Consider the following 18,633-nt stretch of genomic DNA (forward strand, 5'->3'; position numbering starts at 1 on the left):
GGAGGGTTTATTATATTATTATTATTATACAGGATTTATATAGCGCCAACAGTTTGCTCAGCGCTTTCCAATATAACGGGAGACAATACAGCAACAATACAGTTCAATACAAGAGGGCTAGGAGGGTCCTGCTCCTTGGAGCTTACAATCTTAGTAGTAAAGCTTTAAATATAGTGGCTGCATTTGTTTTCTTTTTTAGGTTTTTATTTTATTTGTATTTTCACCTGGTGATCTGGCCAGTAACACACTTCCCGTCTTATGGTGTCTGCACTATAGAGGGACAGTGGAGACACCATTGGACAGCAGCATTGTCACCCTGTGGCAAGGGTAGTGTTAGATGCATTAGCACACAGGTGTCAAACTGGCGGACCTCCATCTGTTGCCAAACTACAAATCCCATGAGGCATTGCAAGACTGACAGTTACAAGCATGACTCCCAAAGCCAGAGGCATGATGGGACTTGTAGTTTTGCAACAGCTGGAGGGCCGCCAGTTTGACACTTTGTGGGGAGGGTAGTGTCAGATGCATTAGCAGATTTAGATAGATGTCACCAATGAAACACTTTTTAAGCAGTTACAGAAACAGTATTAGGTTTTCACTCAAGTGATGAAAAGCTGACCATTGTAAGCACTCCAGTCAGTGTTAAATGGTTTGCCACTTTTGCTGGACAGCTTGGTCTGTTGAAGGAAGTTGAAAAAAACATACACATTACAAACTAACCATAGTACCATACAATCATTGTACAATCACTAGATTTTACAAACCTATATAGTAGGGGGACTCACCTAATCTATCCAATCTATTTGAATTCAATCAGGCAAGTGCTTGCACTACATAGTTGGTAGATCTACAGGAGACTGTACAATCAGATTGTAGCGTGTGTGGTGAGCTTAACTGGCCAAATTAACAAGTGAAAAAGAAGGGGAAAAAACTCCAAAAATTATAACTAATGCAGCCACTACATGTATTTATTACTTTTTTATTCTTGGGTTTAATACCACTTTATGCTGGTCATACATGAATCATATTTCAGCCAATTCCTGCTGCAGAATCAGCCAAGATGTGTGTTGTGTATTGACACAAGAGGGTGGTTAGATTGGCAGGCAACACACTATTTCAGCCAGGTTCCTAAACATGCATGGTTGGGTCACCCCTTGTTTGTCCTATTAGCCTCGGTTAACACTAATAATGCTGCATAATCTTGCCTTTTAAAGTGCATTTTTGATGCATTTTCATGCTTCATGTATTTTTTTTTTGTAGAAGGATGCTGGATTTTATACACAAAACTCACATATGTACATTAATTTTATTGGGGCAGAAACACACAATGCTGTACCAAAAGAAGCACCTGCACCTTTGTAAAAGTTGTACTGTGCCATGTCTCCATTGATGTGAATGGGCACCATAGAGAATGTGATTTCCATTGTCGTGTGGTTCATGGCAGTGCGACGACAGACACAGGAGAAATCATACTAGTGTGAACAGGAGCCTTAGGGCACCTACAGAGCCTTCTTACTTTTAAAATAATCATTGTTCCAATGACAGCAACAGTTTATTTGTGTGAAACAAATTATTCCTACACAAATTATCTGCTGCAACATGGGCATGTCTGTCTGTGGCCAGATTGAGCATTAGAGTGACTATTACCTCCCCTACCCGGCTGTCGCTGCTCAGATTGCCCAGGCCAATCACAGCAAATACACTTCCAGTGATGATGAGGTTATGTTGACTGTAAAGCTGGCCGTACATGGTTAATTTTTTTTTTCGTTAAGCCAAAAAACTGAATCCTCCATCCACACATTTAAGGTGGATGGGGGAATCCTCCCTGCTGCACTATTGTATTCTAACAGCAGGGGGAGACTTCCCCTGCTGTCACAATATATAGTTAAGGGATCTCCAAACTGTGGCCCGAGGGCCAGATGTGGCCCTTGGCTGGTCTTTAAATGGCCCTTCGGGCACTATTCCTCACAGTGGCAACAACAGTGGGGCAACATTTCTTCCACTCATACCAATGATGAGATACTATTCCACCTACTAATACCAATGAAGGGCACTACTCCTCCTCCTACTGACCACCAACCCCGAGGCCATGTTTATTCTTACTGATGCTGGGCCCAGGACATTTTCTACCCCCACAGGTCACAATCTGGCCCTCCTAAAGTCAGAAGGATAGTAAACTTGCCCTTTGAAAATTTCTGAGACCCCTGATATAGATCATTGCTGCAGTCTTTTGCCTGCAATGCTGATCGAGCATTTTTTTTCTGATAGGGAAGTTGAACAGAAGTTGCTCGGTAGATTGACTTATTATCAACCGCAGTGGTCACACATGGATCAAAATTCAGACAGCCCCTGCTGAACTGGCCAAAGATCGATCCATGTATGGCCAGAGTGGAGAGAGATTAGAGCACGTATTAGGTATTTATCGCTGTGTGCCCCCACTAGGGAGATGTACACTTATTATTTGGCCTGTTTACTGTTATCATTGAAAGTGGAAGTAAAGGAAAATCCCAGATTTTGGGTTGTCCCCGGAAAGGTAATAGATCAAAAATTTTCCAAGGGGGACACTAGTTCTGGTGACCTGGGGGTCCCCAAGGAACTCCCTTAAAGTGTTACTAAACCCAGGAGCCTGCATTCACTATATCTGGTCTCCCACAGTACACAGAACATGGAAATGCAATTATTTTAGTAAATATAAACTGCTAAATACCTTTTCTCATCAGCAGTTAAAGCAGTCTTGTGACTTCTATCAGTGTCCACCTGAACACTGGTTAAAACTTGTAGGAGGAGTTTTAATTCTGCTCTAGGAGGATGGAGAACCACTGACCTTTGTCTGGACAGTGCTGATTGGCCCTGTGCAGATCACATGCACTCTTCCAAGAAAAATAAAAACCTCTTTAGCAATGCACACCAAACTGAGCATGTGCAGAGTGACTCCACATGATATGCCTTATCATGAAATAAGAGGGGGACACTGGAAGAAGGGGAGGATCAGAGAAGTCGGGATCAGGCAGCCTTTTACACAATGCAGAGGATTAACCCTTTAGGTTCCACAGTGAGTATAACAAGCATGCTTTACTGCATATACAGCCTGATTTTACTGTTGTGGGTTTAGTAACACTTAAATTTGCAGGGATTTTCTCTCATTTCCTGTTTTGGCTATGGGACAGGAAGTGAAGGTAATTTTCCCTAATGGGACACAGATGACAAAAAAAACCCGTCAGGGGTTATAACTATCCTTTACTCCATCCAAAATTTAAAAAAAACATTTTTGCCTATACTTCTGCTTTAAGCCCTGTGGGTCAGTGATCACTGTCTCCCAAACAGTGATTGAACAGATCCTTATCTGTTCCTTTCAGTCTACTGAAGTGTGAAAATGAAAGTGAGGCGTGTATGGTCACCTGTCACCCCTTGACCTGTACTACAGGAAGAGGTAAATACATTCTGCGAATGGAGGAATTAGACGCATTGGAAGGAATAATCAGAATTCCGTAGACAGATATAATAAGGCATGATGTTAGGATTTCTGTGTTGCAAGGGTGAAAATTATGCAAAAACGGTATAAAAATGCAGATTACACTCATTGTGTCTATTTTGATCACCCTGCCTGTTGTGTGACTGCTAGAATTCCTGGAATAATGACAGTTAGGGGTTAAAAAGTAATGATCGCAATCCAACCTCCTTGTCAGCCTGATGCACAGATATTGAAGATATTAGATGTTAGTTCCCCTGAATGTCACAAGGTGCGCCATGTGCCGCCACTTATACTGCCTTCCTTCTCTCTTAGCTGTAAGACTAGAAAATGTTTTTAGGACGGAATTTTTTACCCTGACTCTTCACAGTTGTCCTTTGCAAGTACAGCAATAGGCCGGCACCATGTTCACAGAAATCAGGAGGTTTTTACAGTCTTGATGAGTGGATCGAGGCCATAGATTAAACTTTTCAGTGAGCTACTGACCCAGTAATAACTGCAGATCTGTAATCCACTGCAGCAGGAATCCACAGAGCACCTCACAAGGTCAGTGGGAGTGTTTTCTTGAATCTCAGCTGTCTAACTTTCTCTCTTTTCTGTATTGGACAGCAACAGAAAAACTGTAGCTGCTGACTTTTAAAATACAGGCACTTACCTGTCTCTCGGTCCAGCGGTGTCCTCACCACTGCTGGTTTCTCCGGCCATCTTCTCTCCCTGGCACCGGCATCTTCAGTGTGTGCACCCAGCTGTGACAGCTTGAGGCTTCACAGCCGGGTGCCCACTGTGCATGCGCAAGAAGTTCTGCGCTTTGTGAATGGCCCCTTATGCAGGCCATAGATGGGTCAAAAACCAGCCATTTTTTTAAAACAAAAAATCGGTCGTTCAATAGGCCGACGTTACCACCAACGATAAAAAAATCGCCCGATTTTCGTCCTGTCTGCGGCCAGCATTTAATTTCTTCTGTCCCTGCAGAGAGCTCCGCTATTATATTTGACATTAAAAAGTATAGCGGTTGCAACATTGTATCTATTTGTATCCATTTCGGATAGATGTTTTTATTCAGATACAAATAGATACATTGTTGCAACCGCAATACTTTTTCATGTCAAATATAATAGAGGTTCTTCTTCTCCTTCATCTTCTTTTTCTTCTTTCCCATCATTGCCGCGAATATCGTCTGATCGGCAAAATCAGCCAATTTGTTTCCAACTTTACCGATAAACAAAATGTGCCAAAATCCAGAAAAACGGCCGACCAATTAACCCATTAACGGTGCGAAAATTGGCCCATTTTTTTGGGGCCGAAAAATCGGCCGATTTTCGACCCATCTATCGCCTGCATAAGTCTTCTGGGACCTGTCACATGTCCCACAAGACTTTGGGGAGGGAGGGTAGGAGGACAAATTCTGCTTCCAATCGCCTAGGTGATTGCAGCGGAAGTGGGAGCGGGTACCTGTCAAATTCGGGTACCCGCTCCCCAAAGGTGCCAATCCTTAATGGGAAGTGGGGAACAGAGGCTTAAAGCGGATTTTCCCCTTTTGGGTGGAGATCCGCTTTAATAATGTATTCAATGGATTTAATAATGTATGAAATGATTTCAAAGCTGCATTAGTGTCTTTTATATCTGACTTCAGCTTTAAAGCTTCATTGACCAATGATTCCTGCCCAAAAAAAAAATTCCTTTTCTAGCTAGCTTCCTCCTGTGCTTTTCAGCAGTTTCTCACTATCCTCCATATGGGGTTATTTCCCCACAAAATGCTCCTGCTGAGAGCAAAACAGCACTGAATCCTATTCCAGGGCAATGGAAGAACCACAAAACTACACTGGAAAAGTATAGAAGCTACGATGGAATAAAACAATGCATTAAAGGCATAGTTCACCTTCAACAAAAAGCTTTCTTTGCAGGTAAGGGGTGTCTGTAGATGAAAACAAACTGTGCAGCTTTGAAGTTGAATAATGCCCTTGCTATTGTTGTAGGCCATTTACATACCTCCTGTACATTGACTGGAAAACTCCCTGAGACAGCATCATCCAATCCTGTCTTGTTTCTAGGATGTTGCTAAGAGACTCCCAGCTTCTACTAGTCATGTCCACCATCATAGGAACAAGCACTCAAAGGCTGAGCTCAGAGCTACAGCATCAGGGGAGAGAAGATGCATGTGTGAGGGTTTGAATCAGAGAAGTAGCTGGCTTCTGTGATGGTGGAGGAGATGAACAGTATAAGCTGGGCATCTCTTTGCAACATCCAAGCAACAAGGCAGGACAGGATGATGTCATCTCTAGGTGTTTTTCAGTCAGGCTTCACTAACAACATCCTGGGAGTGTTTCAGTCAGGCTTCAGGAGGTACATAAATGTCCTTCACCTAGAGCAAAGGAATTATCCAACTTTCGTCAAAGCTGCACAGTTTCAGAATTGATTGAGCCAATCAATAAGCAAGCATTGGGAGGACCAAATTCAACCAGTTGAAAAGGAACAGTGGATCCTGGCAGAATATCCAATCATATTGTTCCAAATTCTTCTATTCCCTTTGTTGCATGAAATGACCATAGTGTGATTATGTAGCGCTGCGGAGGAACTACAAGTCTCAGCAGGCCCTATGATAGTATGTTGATTTGCTTTTCCCAACCCATGAAGAAATAAAATAACATATATATTCTCCATGAGCCGCCACCACCCAGGCGTGTTTTATTGATGTCAGTGGCGGGCTGCCAGGGCGGCTGAGGCAGACAATGTGATGACCTGAAGCAATTCTCTGGCACTCAGTGACACAATTCCCCACAGAACTTTCTAAAAACATTTTGAAATACAATAAACAGTTTTCATTATCCATGTGGAACCTGCTGTGCTACATGGTGATTGTGAAATAAATAATGCGCAGTGGGCGGGGAAAGTGAATATAACATGACAATGCTGAGGGGAAAGGGATAAGGCCACCTCGGTGCCCCCTTCACTGGCACAAAGGCTTGAGGCCTGGCCTAGATTTGGACTAACACTGCAGCTAGGTGGTCTCCATGGCAATGGGCAGCACAGCAAAAGGTTTCCATGGCTATGGGTTTTTGTTCGGTTCATTCTGGAGCGGCCAGGCCAGAGGGCAGCATGCCCAAAGACGTTGTACACCAATACTGTGGCGCCAGTAATGGGGCACCATCGGGTAACCCTGTCATGCCCTGATGGGGCTCCTATCTGTATGAGGTAAATTATGATCAGGCCTCATATAAGCATTCAGTTATTAATGGCTTTTTAATGATAATTGAGCCTACAAAATGGCTGCCATTTTCCCTATGTACTGTAAGGAAAATGCCCCATTGCCCCTAGCAACCAACAAATTTTATAGTTGCAGTCCCATGAAAATAGAACAAGAATTTGGATTGGTTGCTATGAGCAATGAGAATTCAGTCTGTGCACTTTCATTCATCCGCCCACAAAATGGTAATTGATATTAGATGCCTTGAAGTCTCATTAAGGGCTGATTCACACCAGAACTTGGTACAGGAAAGGCGTGTTCTGTGTGTGTTTTCTGCACCACATTCAAAATGCACTGCCATTGCAATCTGCTGCGGGTGCTAATACATTGGTAATGGCACCCCAAACACAGTACCATGTGATTTGGTGCAGCGTATTTTTCAAAAGTACTGCAGGCACCATTTTTGTGCGTTCCAGTACAATTTGCAGCCCATTCAAATTATTGGACTGCCAAATTGCACTGCAGGGCAACATGCAGGAATTGCACAGGAATGTGGACCATGTTCCAGTGCAATTCGGGTGTGAACCTGGCTCTCAAGGTGCCAACATTGTTCTACATGGGTGCCAACATGGGTGCTCTCAAGGTGCCATCATCTGATTGTACAATCTCCTTTAGTTTGACCAACAGGAAGGTGGTATAAGGGCCTGCCTGGTGTCCTTTTAAAGTATATATTTAAGGTCAAAACTTTTTTGTTAGAGATTGCCATCTGGCAGATTTCATATAATATTCAGTCTCAGTGATAATGGTCTGCATGACAAATCACGGGGACACAGACATCAATGAAAACCTGACAAGGGTTCTAACATTTCACCATTTCATCCAACACTAAATACAAATTGGGTTTAGATACACTTTAGGAGAATGTTCTGTCCCTAAGGGAAGACATTTGAGTGCCCACCGCTAACTTCCTGTCCAGTAATCCCATTGAAGGCCACTGCAGGCAGCTTCTGGTGAGTCTTTTTAGCAACCATTAACAGACAAAATGGGTCCATTTGTTTTCAGAGGACATTTAAAGCTGAACTCCAGCCTTCCCTTCAGTTTTGTACAGTTGTGCAGGCTCCACATGAAATACACTATATTGCCAAAAGTATTGGGACGCCTTCCTTTACACGCACATGAACTTTAATGGCATCCCAATCTTGGTCCATAGGGTTCAATATTCAGTTGGCCCACCCTTTGCAGCTATAACAGCTTCTTCAGGGAAGGCCGTCCACAAGGTTTAGGAGTGTGTCTATGGGAATAATTGACCATTCTTCCAGAAGCGCATTTGCGAAGTCAAGCATTGATGTTGGATGAGAAGGCCTGGCTCGCAGTCTCCACTCCAATTCATCCCAAAGGTGTTCTATCAAGTTGAGGTCAGGACTCTGTGCAGGCCAGTCAAGTTCCTCCACCCCAAACTCGCTCATCCATGTCTTTATGGACCTTGCTTTGTACACTGGTGTGCAGTCATGTTGGAACAGAAAGGGACCATTCCCAAACTGTTTCCACAAAGTTGGAAGCATGAAATTGTCCAAAATGTCTTGGTATGCTGACGCCTTAAGAGTTCCCTTTACTGGAACTAAAGGGCCAAGCCGAACCCCTGAAAAGCAACCCTACACCATAATCTCCCCTCCACCAAACTTTACACTTGGCACAATGCAGTCAGGCAAGTACCATTCTCCTGGCAACCACCAAACCCAGACAAGTCCATCGGATTGCCAGACAGAGAAGTGTGATTCGTCACTCCAGAGAACATGTCTCCACTGCTCTAGAGTCCAGTGGCAGCGTGCTTTACACCACTGCATCCGATGCCTTGCATTGCACTTGGTGATGTAAGGCTTGGATGCAGCTGCTCGGCCATGGAAACCCATTCCATGAAGCTCTCTATGCGTTGTTGTTGGGCTAATCTGAAGGCCACATGAAGTTGGGAGGTCTTTAGCTATTGACTCTGCAGACAGTTGGCAACTTCTGCGCACTGTGCGCTTCAACATGCGCTGACCCCGCTCTGTCATTTTACATTGCTACCACTTGGTGGCTGAGTCGCTGTTGTTCCCAGTTCCTTCCACTTTGTTATAATACCACTAACAGTTGACTGTGGAATATTTAGTAGCCAGGAAATGTCACAGATGGACTTATTGCACAGGTGGCAACCTATCACGGTACCACGCTTGAATTCACTGAGCTCCTGAGATTGACGCATTCTTTCACAAATGTTTGTAGAAGCAGTCTGTATGCCTAGGTGCTTGATTTTATACACCTGTGGCCATGGAGGTGATTGGAACACCTGAATCCAATGATTTGGAGGGGTGTCCCAATACTTTTGGCTATATAGTGTAGCTTACACTGATTTCACTGCACACTGTGAGCTTCTACAATGTGCATTAAAAGCTGCAGCAAGCCAGATAGAGCCCACCTCATTTCCAGGCTGGAGGAAGTCCAACATGATCTAACCCAGGGGTGGGCAGCTGTGGCCCTCCAGCTGTTGGTGAACTACAAGTACCATCATGCCTCTGCCTTTGGGAATCATGCTTGTAACTGTCAGTTTTGCAATGCCTCATGGGACTTGTAGTTCTACAACAGCTGGAGGGCCACAGTAGCCCACCCCTGATCTAACCCATTCTTCCCAACCCTGATAGTTCCCTGACCATTCTTTTATTCATTGGATTTGAGTTCTTTCAGCCATGGAGGTCCGGCATGATATGTCAGGATTATTCAGGGTGGTCTACCTCCAGACTGACATCCATCCATCAAGCCATTTTGATATTTGAAAAACTCCTGCCATAAGCCAGCCAACTCACTGCTTACATCAGTGTTGAGGGTTCTTGACAGGGAACTTGAAGGAGGGTATTGTGATGTTTTCAAGAAGCTATGTACAGCACCCTACAAGCCCCTCCCACCACTAGCAGTGACCTGCCTGCATTGCATAGAGATGCACAGAGACCCAGTGATGACACCACTGGGTCTAAAATAAAGTATGGAATGATATCATGTTTTATTTAAAATTATCATCAACATGCTGATGGAAGAGTGGGGTGGGGGTGAACAGGAAGGGGGAACCAGGAAAGGCAAAATGTTTGCAGATTACATTTGAGCTTGAAATACAATGGCAGCTTGATTTTGGTAGATGGGATTCTTTCTTTCTGATCCTTTAAAAGATTAGATTGAATGTCTGTCATCCCTGATTGCATTATTGGTTGTGTTAGGTACAGCCGTCCTCTGATCAGGTCACCAGGACAAAGGTCCTACCTCTGCAATTCATGTCACAAGATAAAACATTTTTGGCTTGGTGTGTGGGAGGGGGTGAGGAGGAACTGACATATCTGAGGTCCAGTCCTGCCCTCTCATCCCCTGCAGATAGGAATGTTTGCTGTTGGCACATGCTTGCGGGTCACATGGTCACTAAGTTCCCATGGCAGTACAGAACTGGCCATGTACAGGATGACCATTGATACTCTTAGGCAGGTGTCTTGGTTGGCATGGGGAGTTGAAGTGACACTTATTTGAAATACTGTGTATGTATAATCAAAAATGGTTTTCTTCTTAGTTTTGGATAGGGCGTGGAAGTGTTAAAGCTGAACTCCAGGATAAGCAAATATTGGCTAAGTACAAAAATCACAAGTATTCTTCCTTGAATCTTGGTGTGCTTTTTATATTTCTTCCAGATCTCTGCAGTAATCCAGTGTGAAACTTTCCCTCTCTGCAAGAACTTCCTGTAATAAAGACTTCTCACTGCTGCTCTCTCCTTGTGCAGGGTGACAGGTCTTCTATCTGCCCTCTTCTGTAGTTTCCTGCGTACACTTAAAGTTGAACTCCAGGAAATGTAAACATTTTCCCTTGTATTGGGTCTGTCCCTGCACAACAAGGATTAAATCCTACACTCCAGAGCTTGGATGTGAGGACACTGATGAACATTCACTGCTGGAGAATAGGGGTGTGCCCATCTACTGGGGGAGAGGAGTAACACATTTATTATTTATGATTACAGGTACTTATATAGCGCCGTCAATTTATGCACTGCTTTACACGTATATATATTGTACATTCACATCAGTCCCTAACCCTGAAGGAGTGTACATCTAAGGCCCCTAACTCACATTCATACATGCCAGTAGAAACAGAAACGACCTCTTCTGCGCTCTATGACCCAGAGCAAGGGTGGATGGATGGAAACAGAACTTGAAAAATTCGACGACCAATGCATAGAAGGTCTTGCAGCTCTAAACAAGGCTGGGGAAGCCCGACCAGTATTAAAAGTGAAACAAAAAGAAACCGCACCAACCTTGCGCATTACCTCAATAAACCACAATTTTATTAAACTGAGAATAATACTCACAAACAACGAAGTAAATCAAGCCTATAAGTCCTCAAAGGAACTTTAGGAGTGTAGAGCCTGTGTGAGTCACATTGCAGGGGTCGTCTCTCAAAGTATGGCTGACGCGTAGGGAGTCCCTTCTTCATCAGAGCTTGCACAGGCTCTACACTCCTAAAGTTCCTTTGAGGACTTATATGCTTGATTTATTTTGTTGTTTGTGAGTATTTTTCTCAATTTAATAAAATCATGATTTATTGAGGTAATGCGCAAGGTTGGTGCGCTTTCTTTTTGTTTCACTTCACATTTATACATACTAGGGCCAATTTTAGATAGGAACCAATGAACCTAACAGCATGTATTTAGAGTTAACGTGATTTTCCTGTCCCCTAGATGTAAACGAGCATTTAACCTTTAATGCTCTTAGTGTACTTTGCCCCTTACCTCACTCCAAGGAAAATGGTTCATCTCACTCACAGGAAGATCTTCCACCAGGCTGTATGGTGGTAAGCACCTCTGACTTCTGGAGCAACCCATCGCCACCTGTGGGGTCAGAAACAGCCAGAGAATCACAGGCAATGTTATCAGCCTCTGTTATACCATTGTCACATTGACAAATTGTCTCCAGTAGGTACCAAATGCAACTATTAGGGAGGCAGGAGCAAAGATGGCCTAAGGGGAAATGGGAACCTAAGGAAGGTAACAACACCCCCCCCCCCTTCCTCATTTGTTCAACTGGCATTAATATGATTTGCAATAAGTTGCCTATCAATATTGTCTGTACTGAACCCATCAGACAGCAACTGTCAATGCCAGGACAAGGTTCTTTATCACCCAAACGCAAAAAAAGCCAAAGTGCACCCCCCCCCCCCATGTGTTGTCATCTATCTTAGCAGTGCAGGTTTTGTCCTTTTTGTGCCCCTTTCCTACTGAAGGGCCCAAGGCTGCTCCCTGCTCTATGGCCTGGACCTGCCAACTGCCTAGAATACATTATTTCTTGAGTAGTGACAGTCAGGTGCACAGCTTTCACTAATTTCACTATCCTCTCCGTTTGCTGCAGAAGTATAAAGGTTGTAGCTGGGCCCTCAGCATCCACTGCTCCCCAGGATTGCCTTGTAAATGATATGGCTCTGGGGAGCAGCAATGGAGTAACCCTATAGGTGAAGGCGAGTTGGGTGATTGTTAACACATGTATATGTGAGAGTCATGGGTGAGGCACAGAATTTAGGTTTCTAAGGGTGGGCTGACGTGAATGCATAAGAGTGCACTTAGGCACTAATTTGGGAATGAACTCCAAAGCAGCTCCCAGCTGTACCATCACTGTCCTCCCAGATGCATCTGATGTTCTGTCATCCTGCCAAAATATAGCATGTGGCTCCTCAGGAGTAAAGGTTATAGAGAAATGAGCCACAAAATTGTTCTTTTAGGATGACTTTTATCCGCGTCAAAACTGGCAGCACAGTACCAAGCCAATCTTCTTCAGAGACACTTCAAACACTCGGTCACAGTCAGTAGTAAACATGAATACAGAACAATCTTGCAGCTGCTACAAACAGAAGATTATGTGAACCATGCCATCCTTAAAGTGATACTAAACCCAGAACCCTGCATTCACTATATCTGGTCTCCCACAGTATACACAACATTGAAATGCAATTATTTTAGTAAATATAAACTGCTAAATACATTTTCTCATCAGCAGTTAGAGCAGTCTTGTGTCTTCTGCAGAGCACTTGTAGGAGGAGTTTTCTTTCTGCTCTAGGAGGATGTGAAACCCTTGACCCTCTGTCTGGACAGCACTGTTTGGTCCTGTGCTGATCATATGCACTCTCCCAATAAAAAAAAAAAACTCACTAGCAATGCACACCAAACTGAGCATGTGCAGGTGATTTGGAAACCAGGAAGTAACTGATGAAATGCAAAAAAAGTTTATAACAAGCAAATATGATATACTTTCCTATCCTATCTATTTACTAATGCTAACAGCATAAGGATTAGAAGTAGTCAGTGTTGATTGAGAAAGTGAAGTTCCACTTTTTAAGCAGTAACTGCAACCATTATGTTTTTCTTTTTGAAAAAAGGCTTGAACAATATACAGTCAGGTCCATAAATATTGGGACATCGACACAATTTTAACATTTTTGGCTCTATACACCACCACAATGGATTTGAAATAAAACGAACAAGATGTGCTTTAACTGCAGACTGTCAGCATTAAGGTATTTACATCCAAATCAGGTGAACGGTGTAGGAATTACAACAGTTTGCATGTGTGCCTCCCACTTGTTAAGGGACCAAAAGTAATGGGACAATTGGCTTCTCAGCTGTTCCATGGCCAGGTGTGTGTTATTCCCTCATTATCCCAATTACAATGAGCAGATAAAAGGTCCAGAGTTCATTTCAAGTGTGCTATTTGCATTTGGAATCTGTTGCTGTCAACTCTCAAGATGAGATCCAAAGAGCTGTCACTATCAGTGAAGCAAGCCATCATTAGGCTGAAAAAACAAAACAAACCCATCAGAGAGATAGCAAAAACATTAGGCGTGGCCAAAACAACTGTTTGGAACATTCTTAAAAAGAAGGAACGCACCGGTGTGCTCAGCAACACCAAAAGACCCAGAAGACCACGGAAAACAACTGTGGTGGATGACGGAAGAATTCTTTCCCTGGTGAAGAAAACACCCTTCACAACAGTTGGCCAGATCAAGAACACTCTCCAGGAGGTAGGTGTATGTGTGTCAAAGTTAACAATGAAGAGAAGACTTCACCAGAGTGAATACAGAGGGTTCACCACAAGATGTAAACCATTGGTGAGCCTCAAAAACAGGAAGGCCAGATTAGAGTTTGCCAAACGACATCTAAAAAAGCCTTCACATTTCTGGAACAACATCCTATGGACAGATGAGACCAAGATCAACTTGTACCAGAGTGATGGGAAGAGAAGAGTATGGAGAAGGAAAGGAACTGCTCATGATCCTAAGCATACCACCTCATCAGTGAAGCATGGTGGTGGTAGTGTCATGGCGTGGGCATGTATGGCTGCCAGTCAAACTGGTTCTCTTGTATTTATTGATGATGTGACTGCTGACAAAAGCAGCAGGATGAATTCTGAAGTGTTTCGGGCAATATTATCTGCTCATATTCATCCAAATGCTTCAGAACTCATTGGACGCCACTTCACAGTGCAGATGGACAATGACCCAAAGCATACTGCAAAAGCAACCAAAGAGTTTTTTAAGGGAAAGAAGTGGAATGTTATGCAATGACCAAGTCAATCACCTGACCGGAATCCTATTGAGCATGCATTTCACTTGCTGAAGACAAAACTGAAGGGAAAATGCCCCAAGAACAAGCAGGAACTGAAGACAGTTGCAGTAGAGGCCTGGCAGAGCATCACCAGGGATGAAACCCAGCGTCTGGTGATGTCTATGCGTTCCAGACTTCAGGCTGTAATTGACTGCAAAGGATTTGCAACCAAGTATTAAAAAGTGAAAGTTTGATTTATGATTATTATTCTGTCCCATTACTTTTGGTCCCTTAACAAGTGGGAGGCACATATGCAAACTGTTGTAATTCCTACACCGTTCACCTGATTTGGATGTAAATACCCTCAAATTAAAGCTGACAGTCTGCAGTTAAAGCACATCTTGTTTGTTTCATTTCAAATCCATTGTGGTGGTGTATAGAGCCAAAAATGTTAGAATTGTGTCAATGTCCCAATATTTATGGACCTGTTTGTAAATAAGAGCTGACTTTTGTAAGCCCCAGCAGTGTCATATGATTTGTCTCAATCCCTTCCCTGCCAATTCTGCTGAACAACTTGGCCTGCATGTGAATGTGGATAAAAATATATATAAATGCACGTGAAATAAACACACATATACAGAAAACTGTCATTACAAGTTTGAACCTTATACAAGTACTAAAGGTGATCTTTCATCAACTACATTATGTTTCACTATAGTGGAATTTTAATTCTTCTTGACTGTATGGTCATGCAGGGACCAAAGAAATTAGATTGATCTCCGGGTACCTTTTTACATTTTAAGATGCATAAGCTAAACAAAATGATATTCTGTTTTTTTGTGTGTTTTTTGCAGTATTTGGAATTGATTGATGATCTGATGAATATTGTCAATGTGAACTGTTTTTGTTTTCATTTGTATTTTACATTATTTTTTTGTCTTGTTTTAATCCTTCAGCTAAGCAGCCAAGAGTAACAAACTGCACGCATCCTGAAAAACAGCAGCACCATGCCTGAGAAGATCAGGTCAGTCACACTACAGTACTGTGCTATGGAATATGGCAGTGCCATACATTTGAATGAATCTTATAATATTTAAAGATGCTCACATAAAAATATTATGCCTTTATCTTTCACACCTTACTGTAGGTCATCATTACCAGCAGTCTGCTGTCTGAGAAGTCCAGTTACATCACATATTGTGATGCTGTATATTACCTGTACCTGTCACTAATGATTTATAGCTGCCTTTAGAATTGGGAACATTAACAGTAAGTGCTCATGTGGTGCAGTTTTACCGCCCCCACCGCTCGCCTGAATGAGAGCATACAGTCACTCAGGGCTGCACACATGGACACTCCTTGCTTTGTGCGGTACCACTGCTGAATGTTACCCATCCAAGGGAATTGGGTTGCACCTCAACCTTATATTGTAATTTTTATTGAGAGTGGCATGGCAGATGATACAAAGTTACATGATCCAAATCCAGGCGTCAGGAAATTAGAGATTGCAGGACCTTTTCTACATGACAGCTGAAGGATCACCTGACCAGATTCAGGTGTCAGGTAATAACAGAGCACATGACCTGTTGCAGATTATGATAAATCACACTTCCTATCCAGGTAGCAGTTGATGAAAGATCACAGGACTAGTTCCTGGTGGAGATCACATGTCCAGATACATAGAGATCACATGATTAGTCCTAGTTGGCGGGAGACCACACATCCAATTCCAGGTTAAAGATGATGAGGGATCAGGTGTTAGCTGATAAGAGATCACATGGCCAGTTCCAGGCAGGAGATGATGAAAGATTACAGAACTAGTTGCTAGTGGAAATTTATGATCACATGGACTGTTTCAGATGGCAGTTGATGCGCAATCACAAAAACAGTGGCAGATGTCCTATTATAAAGGAGATCACATGTGCAGTTGTGGGGTAAAGTTACATAGAGATCAATTGACTAGTCCTAGTTGTTGTGTGACCACACATCCAGCTCCAGGTGAAAGATGAGCAGGGTTCACAGAACCATTTGCATGTGTCAGTTAATAAGAGAACACAAGCATTGGTAGTTCATGAGTGATCACCTGGCCAGTTTCAGGTAGTAGTTGATGAGAGATCTCATGACAATTTTCAGGTGGCAAGTGATGGGAGTCACTTGGTCAGTTGCTGGTTACAGCTAATTGGAGATCACTTGACTAATAGCAAATGACAGTTGTTGGCAGATGACATGACCAGTTCCAGGTGGCAGTTGTTGAAGGAACTGCAGTTCATTTTTCAGAATTCTGGGGTTTCTGATGATTGGCAGCTGATAGTGGGGCACACTTCAGACAACTGGTGTGTTTTCTAGTGATAGAAGCCTAATTGCAGTGTGTCAGGCCTGCAGGTTTCTGGAAGTTTATCTTTCTTCCTGCTCCTTCAGATCTCTGTTAACATGATTCATTCTGTATTACAGCTTACCAGCTAAACTGATAAATGGTGGCATCGCTGGTCTGGTGGGAGTCACCTGCGTCTTCCCAATAGATCTGGCCAAGACACGACTACAGAACCAACAAGGGCAAGGCATCTATCGTGGGATGTAAGTGGATGGTGAAGACCTGGTGGGGCTGCATATTGTGTATACTTCACACCAATCTCTTTGTACAGCTCCCAGTTTAGTCAAACTGGCTGCTTTCTTGTCTCAGGTCAGAGATTAAGATCATAGTGAAACCACATGCTCAGCATGACAGCCAGGCAATTTGCATGTTCTCAAATAGGTCAGCGATGATAGCCTATGTTGCTCACGTTAAGCTCTGCATGCTGTTTCAACTCGAAGTGGAGGTTTGATGTTTCTCTGTCACATGAGCAGGGGCCAAGGGCAAGAGTGTTTGATTCCCCAAAACATTGCTTGCAACACTCACCCCTTACTCACCTGAAGAGCTGTTGCCATTAATTTCTATGTTGAGCAGATGGGGGTCAGCAGAAGAGAAAGAGAGGTCATTGTACTATGGATATATGGTGATTGGAAATTGATATTGCCTTATTGAAAATGAAAAACAAGCTATATAGCTATACTCAGATCTCTATGTCAAATATTATAACTGTACTAAATCAAGATATGAATACTTAATGTCAAAAAGTGCTCAAAAACATTGAACGAACAATAAATTGTAAATCCTAAATTAATGTCCATATATAAGTGAATCATATAAGTAGCAGTTCACCTTTCTGTGAGAAATGTAGTATAAAATTTGGTGCAAGCTCCACCAAACGCTGTGGGCATGCCCTCACCTTAATGAACGAAACTTTAAACTGTAAGAGGTTTTAAGAATGCAGGTTCCTTTTAAAACTGGGAAGAAGCTATAACCGCAGATATAAATCCGAATCATGCCATATACAGACCTTTAGTCAGATGGTTCCATGTATGGAGTGATTCTGATTTATACCTGCTGTTATAGCTTTTTCCCAGTTTGAAGAGAACACGCATTCTTAAAACCTTTTATAGTTTAAAGGTCTACTCATTAAGGTGAGGGGCTGGTGCAGGTTGTGCCAAAATGTATAATACATTTCTCACAGAACAAGATGGAGGGCCAGTTCACAGTAGGAATCGCACAAAAACACACTGCACTTTCCAGTGATTTACATGCAGCTCAGTGCGGTACGATTTAGCCCATTCTTTTTTTGAATGCTCCTACAGTTGTGGCCAAAATTATTCAACCCCCACTGAAATTGAGTGTTTTGGCCAGTTTGACATTGCTTTTGATCATTCAGTCATCTTGCTTACATTTACATTAAAGAGGCACTTGTAGGTCAGACAAATATAACATAACAGTTATAATGAAATAACCACAAATGTCTTTTCTGTGCTCACAGCATTATCAGTTTTATTCAACCCCCAAGTGACATTCAATCTTAGTACTTAGTACAGCATCCTTTTACAGTTATAACAGCTTTTAAACGTGAAGCATAGCTTGACACAAGTGTCTTGCAGCGATCTACGGGTATCTTCGCCCATTCTTCATGGGCAAAGGCCTCCAGTTCAGTCACATTCTTAGGCTTGCGCACTGCAACTGCTTTCTTTAAGTCCCACCAGAGGTTCTCAATCGGATTTAAGTCTGGTGACTGCGATGGCCACTCCAAAATGTTCCAGCCTTTCCTCTGCAACCATGCTCTAGTGGACTTGGAGGTATGCTTGGGATCATTGTCCTGTTGAAAGGTCCAACGTCTCCCAAGCCTCAGGTGTGTGACGGACTGCATCACGTTTCCATCCAATATCTCCTGGTACTGAAGAGAATTCATGGTACCTTGCACACGCTGAAGCTTCCCTGTACCTGCAGAAGCAAAACAGCCCCAAAGCATGATTGACCCTCCACCATGCTTCACAGTAGGCAAGGTGTTCTTTTCATCATAG

At 42.9% G+C, this 18,633-nt stretch overlaps 1 protein-coding gene across 2 annotated transcripts in view; it reads left to right on the forward strand.

Annotated features, from left to right (window-relative positions):
* SLC25A18 (solute carrier family 25 member 18) overlaps positions 1–18,633 on the forward strand; it is a 73,801-nt gene that overhangs the window by 37,272 nt on the left and 17,896 nt on the right. For both annotated transcript variants that reach the window (XM_089671845.1, XM_089671844.1), the window contains 2 exons: positions 15,204–15,271; positions 16,699–16,821. In XM_089671845.1, the coding sequence (XP_089527971.1) occupies positions 15,255–15,271; positions 16,699–16,821 (140 nt within the window). In that variant the 5' untranslated portion in view covers positions 15,204–15,254. The remainder of the gene's footprint in view (positions 1–15,203; positions 15,272–16,698; positions 16,822–18,633) is intronic.

Source organism: Staurois parvus, unplaced genomic scaffold (genome assembly GCF_062004578.1).
Source record: "Staurois parvus isolate SC_StPar_1 unplaced genomic scaffold, SC_StPar_1.0 ptg000114l, whole genome shotgun sequence".
Lineage (NCBI taxonomy): Eukaryota > Metazoa > Chordata > Amphibia > Anura > Ranidae > Staurois > Staurois parvus.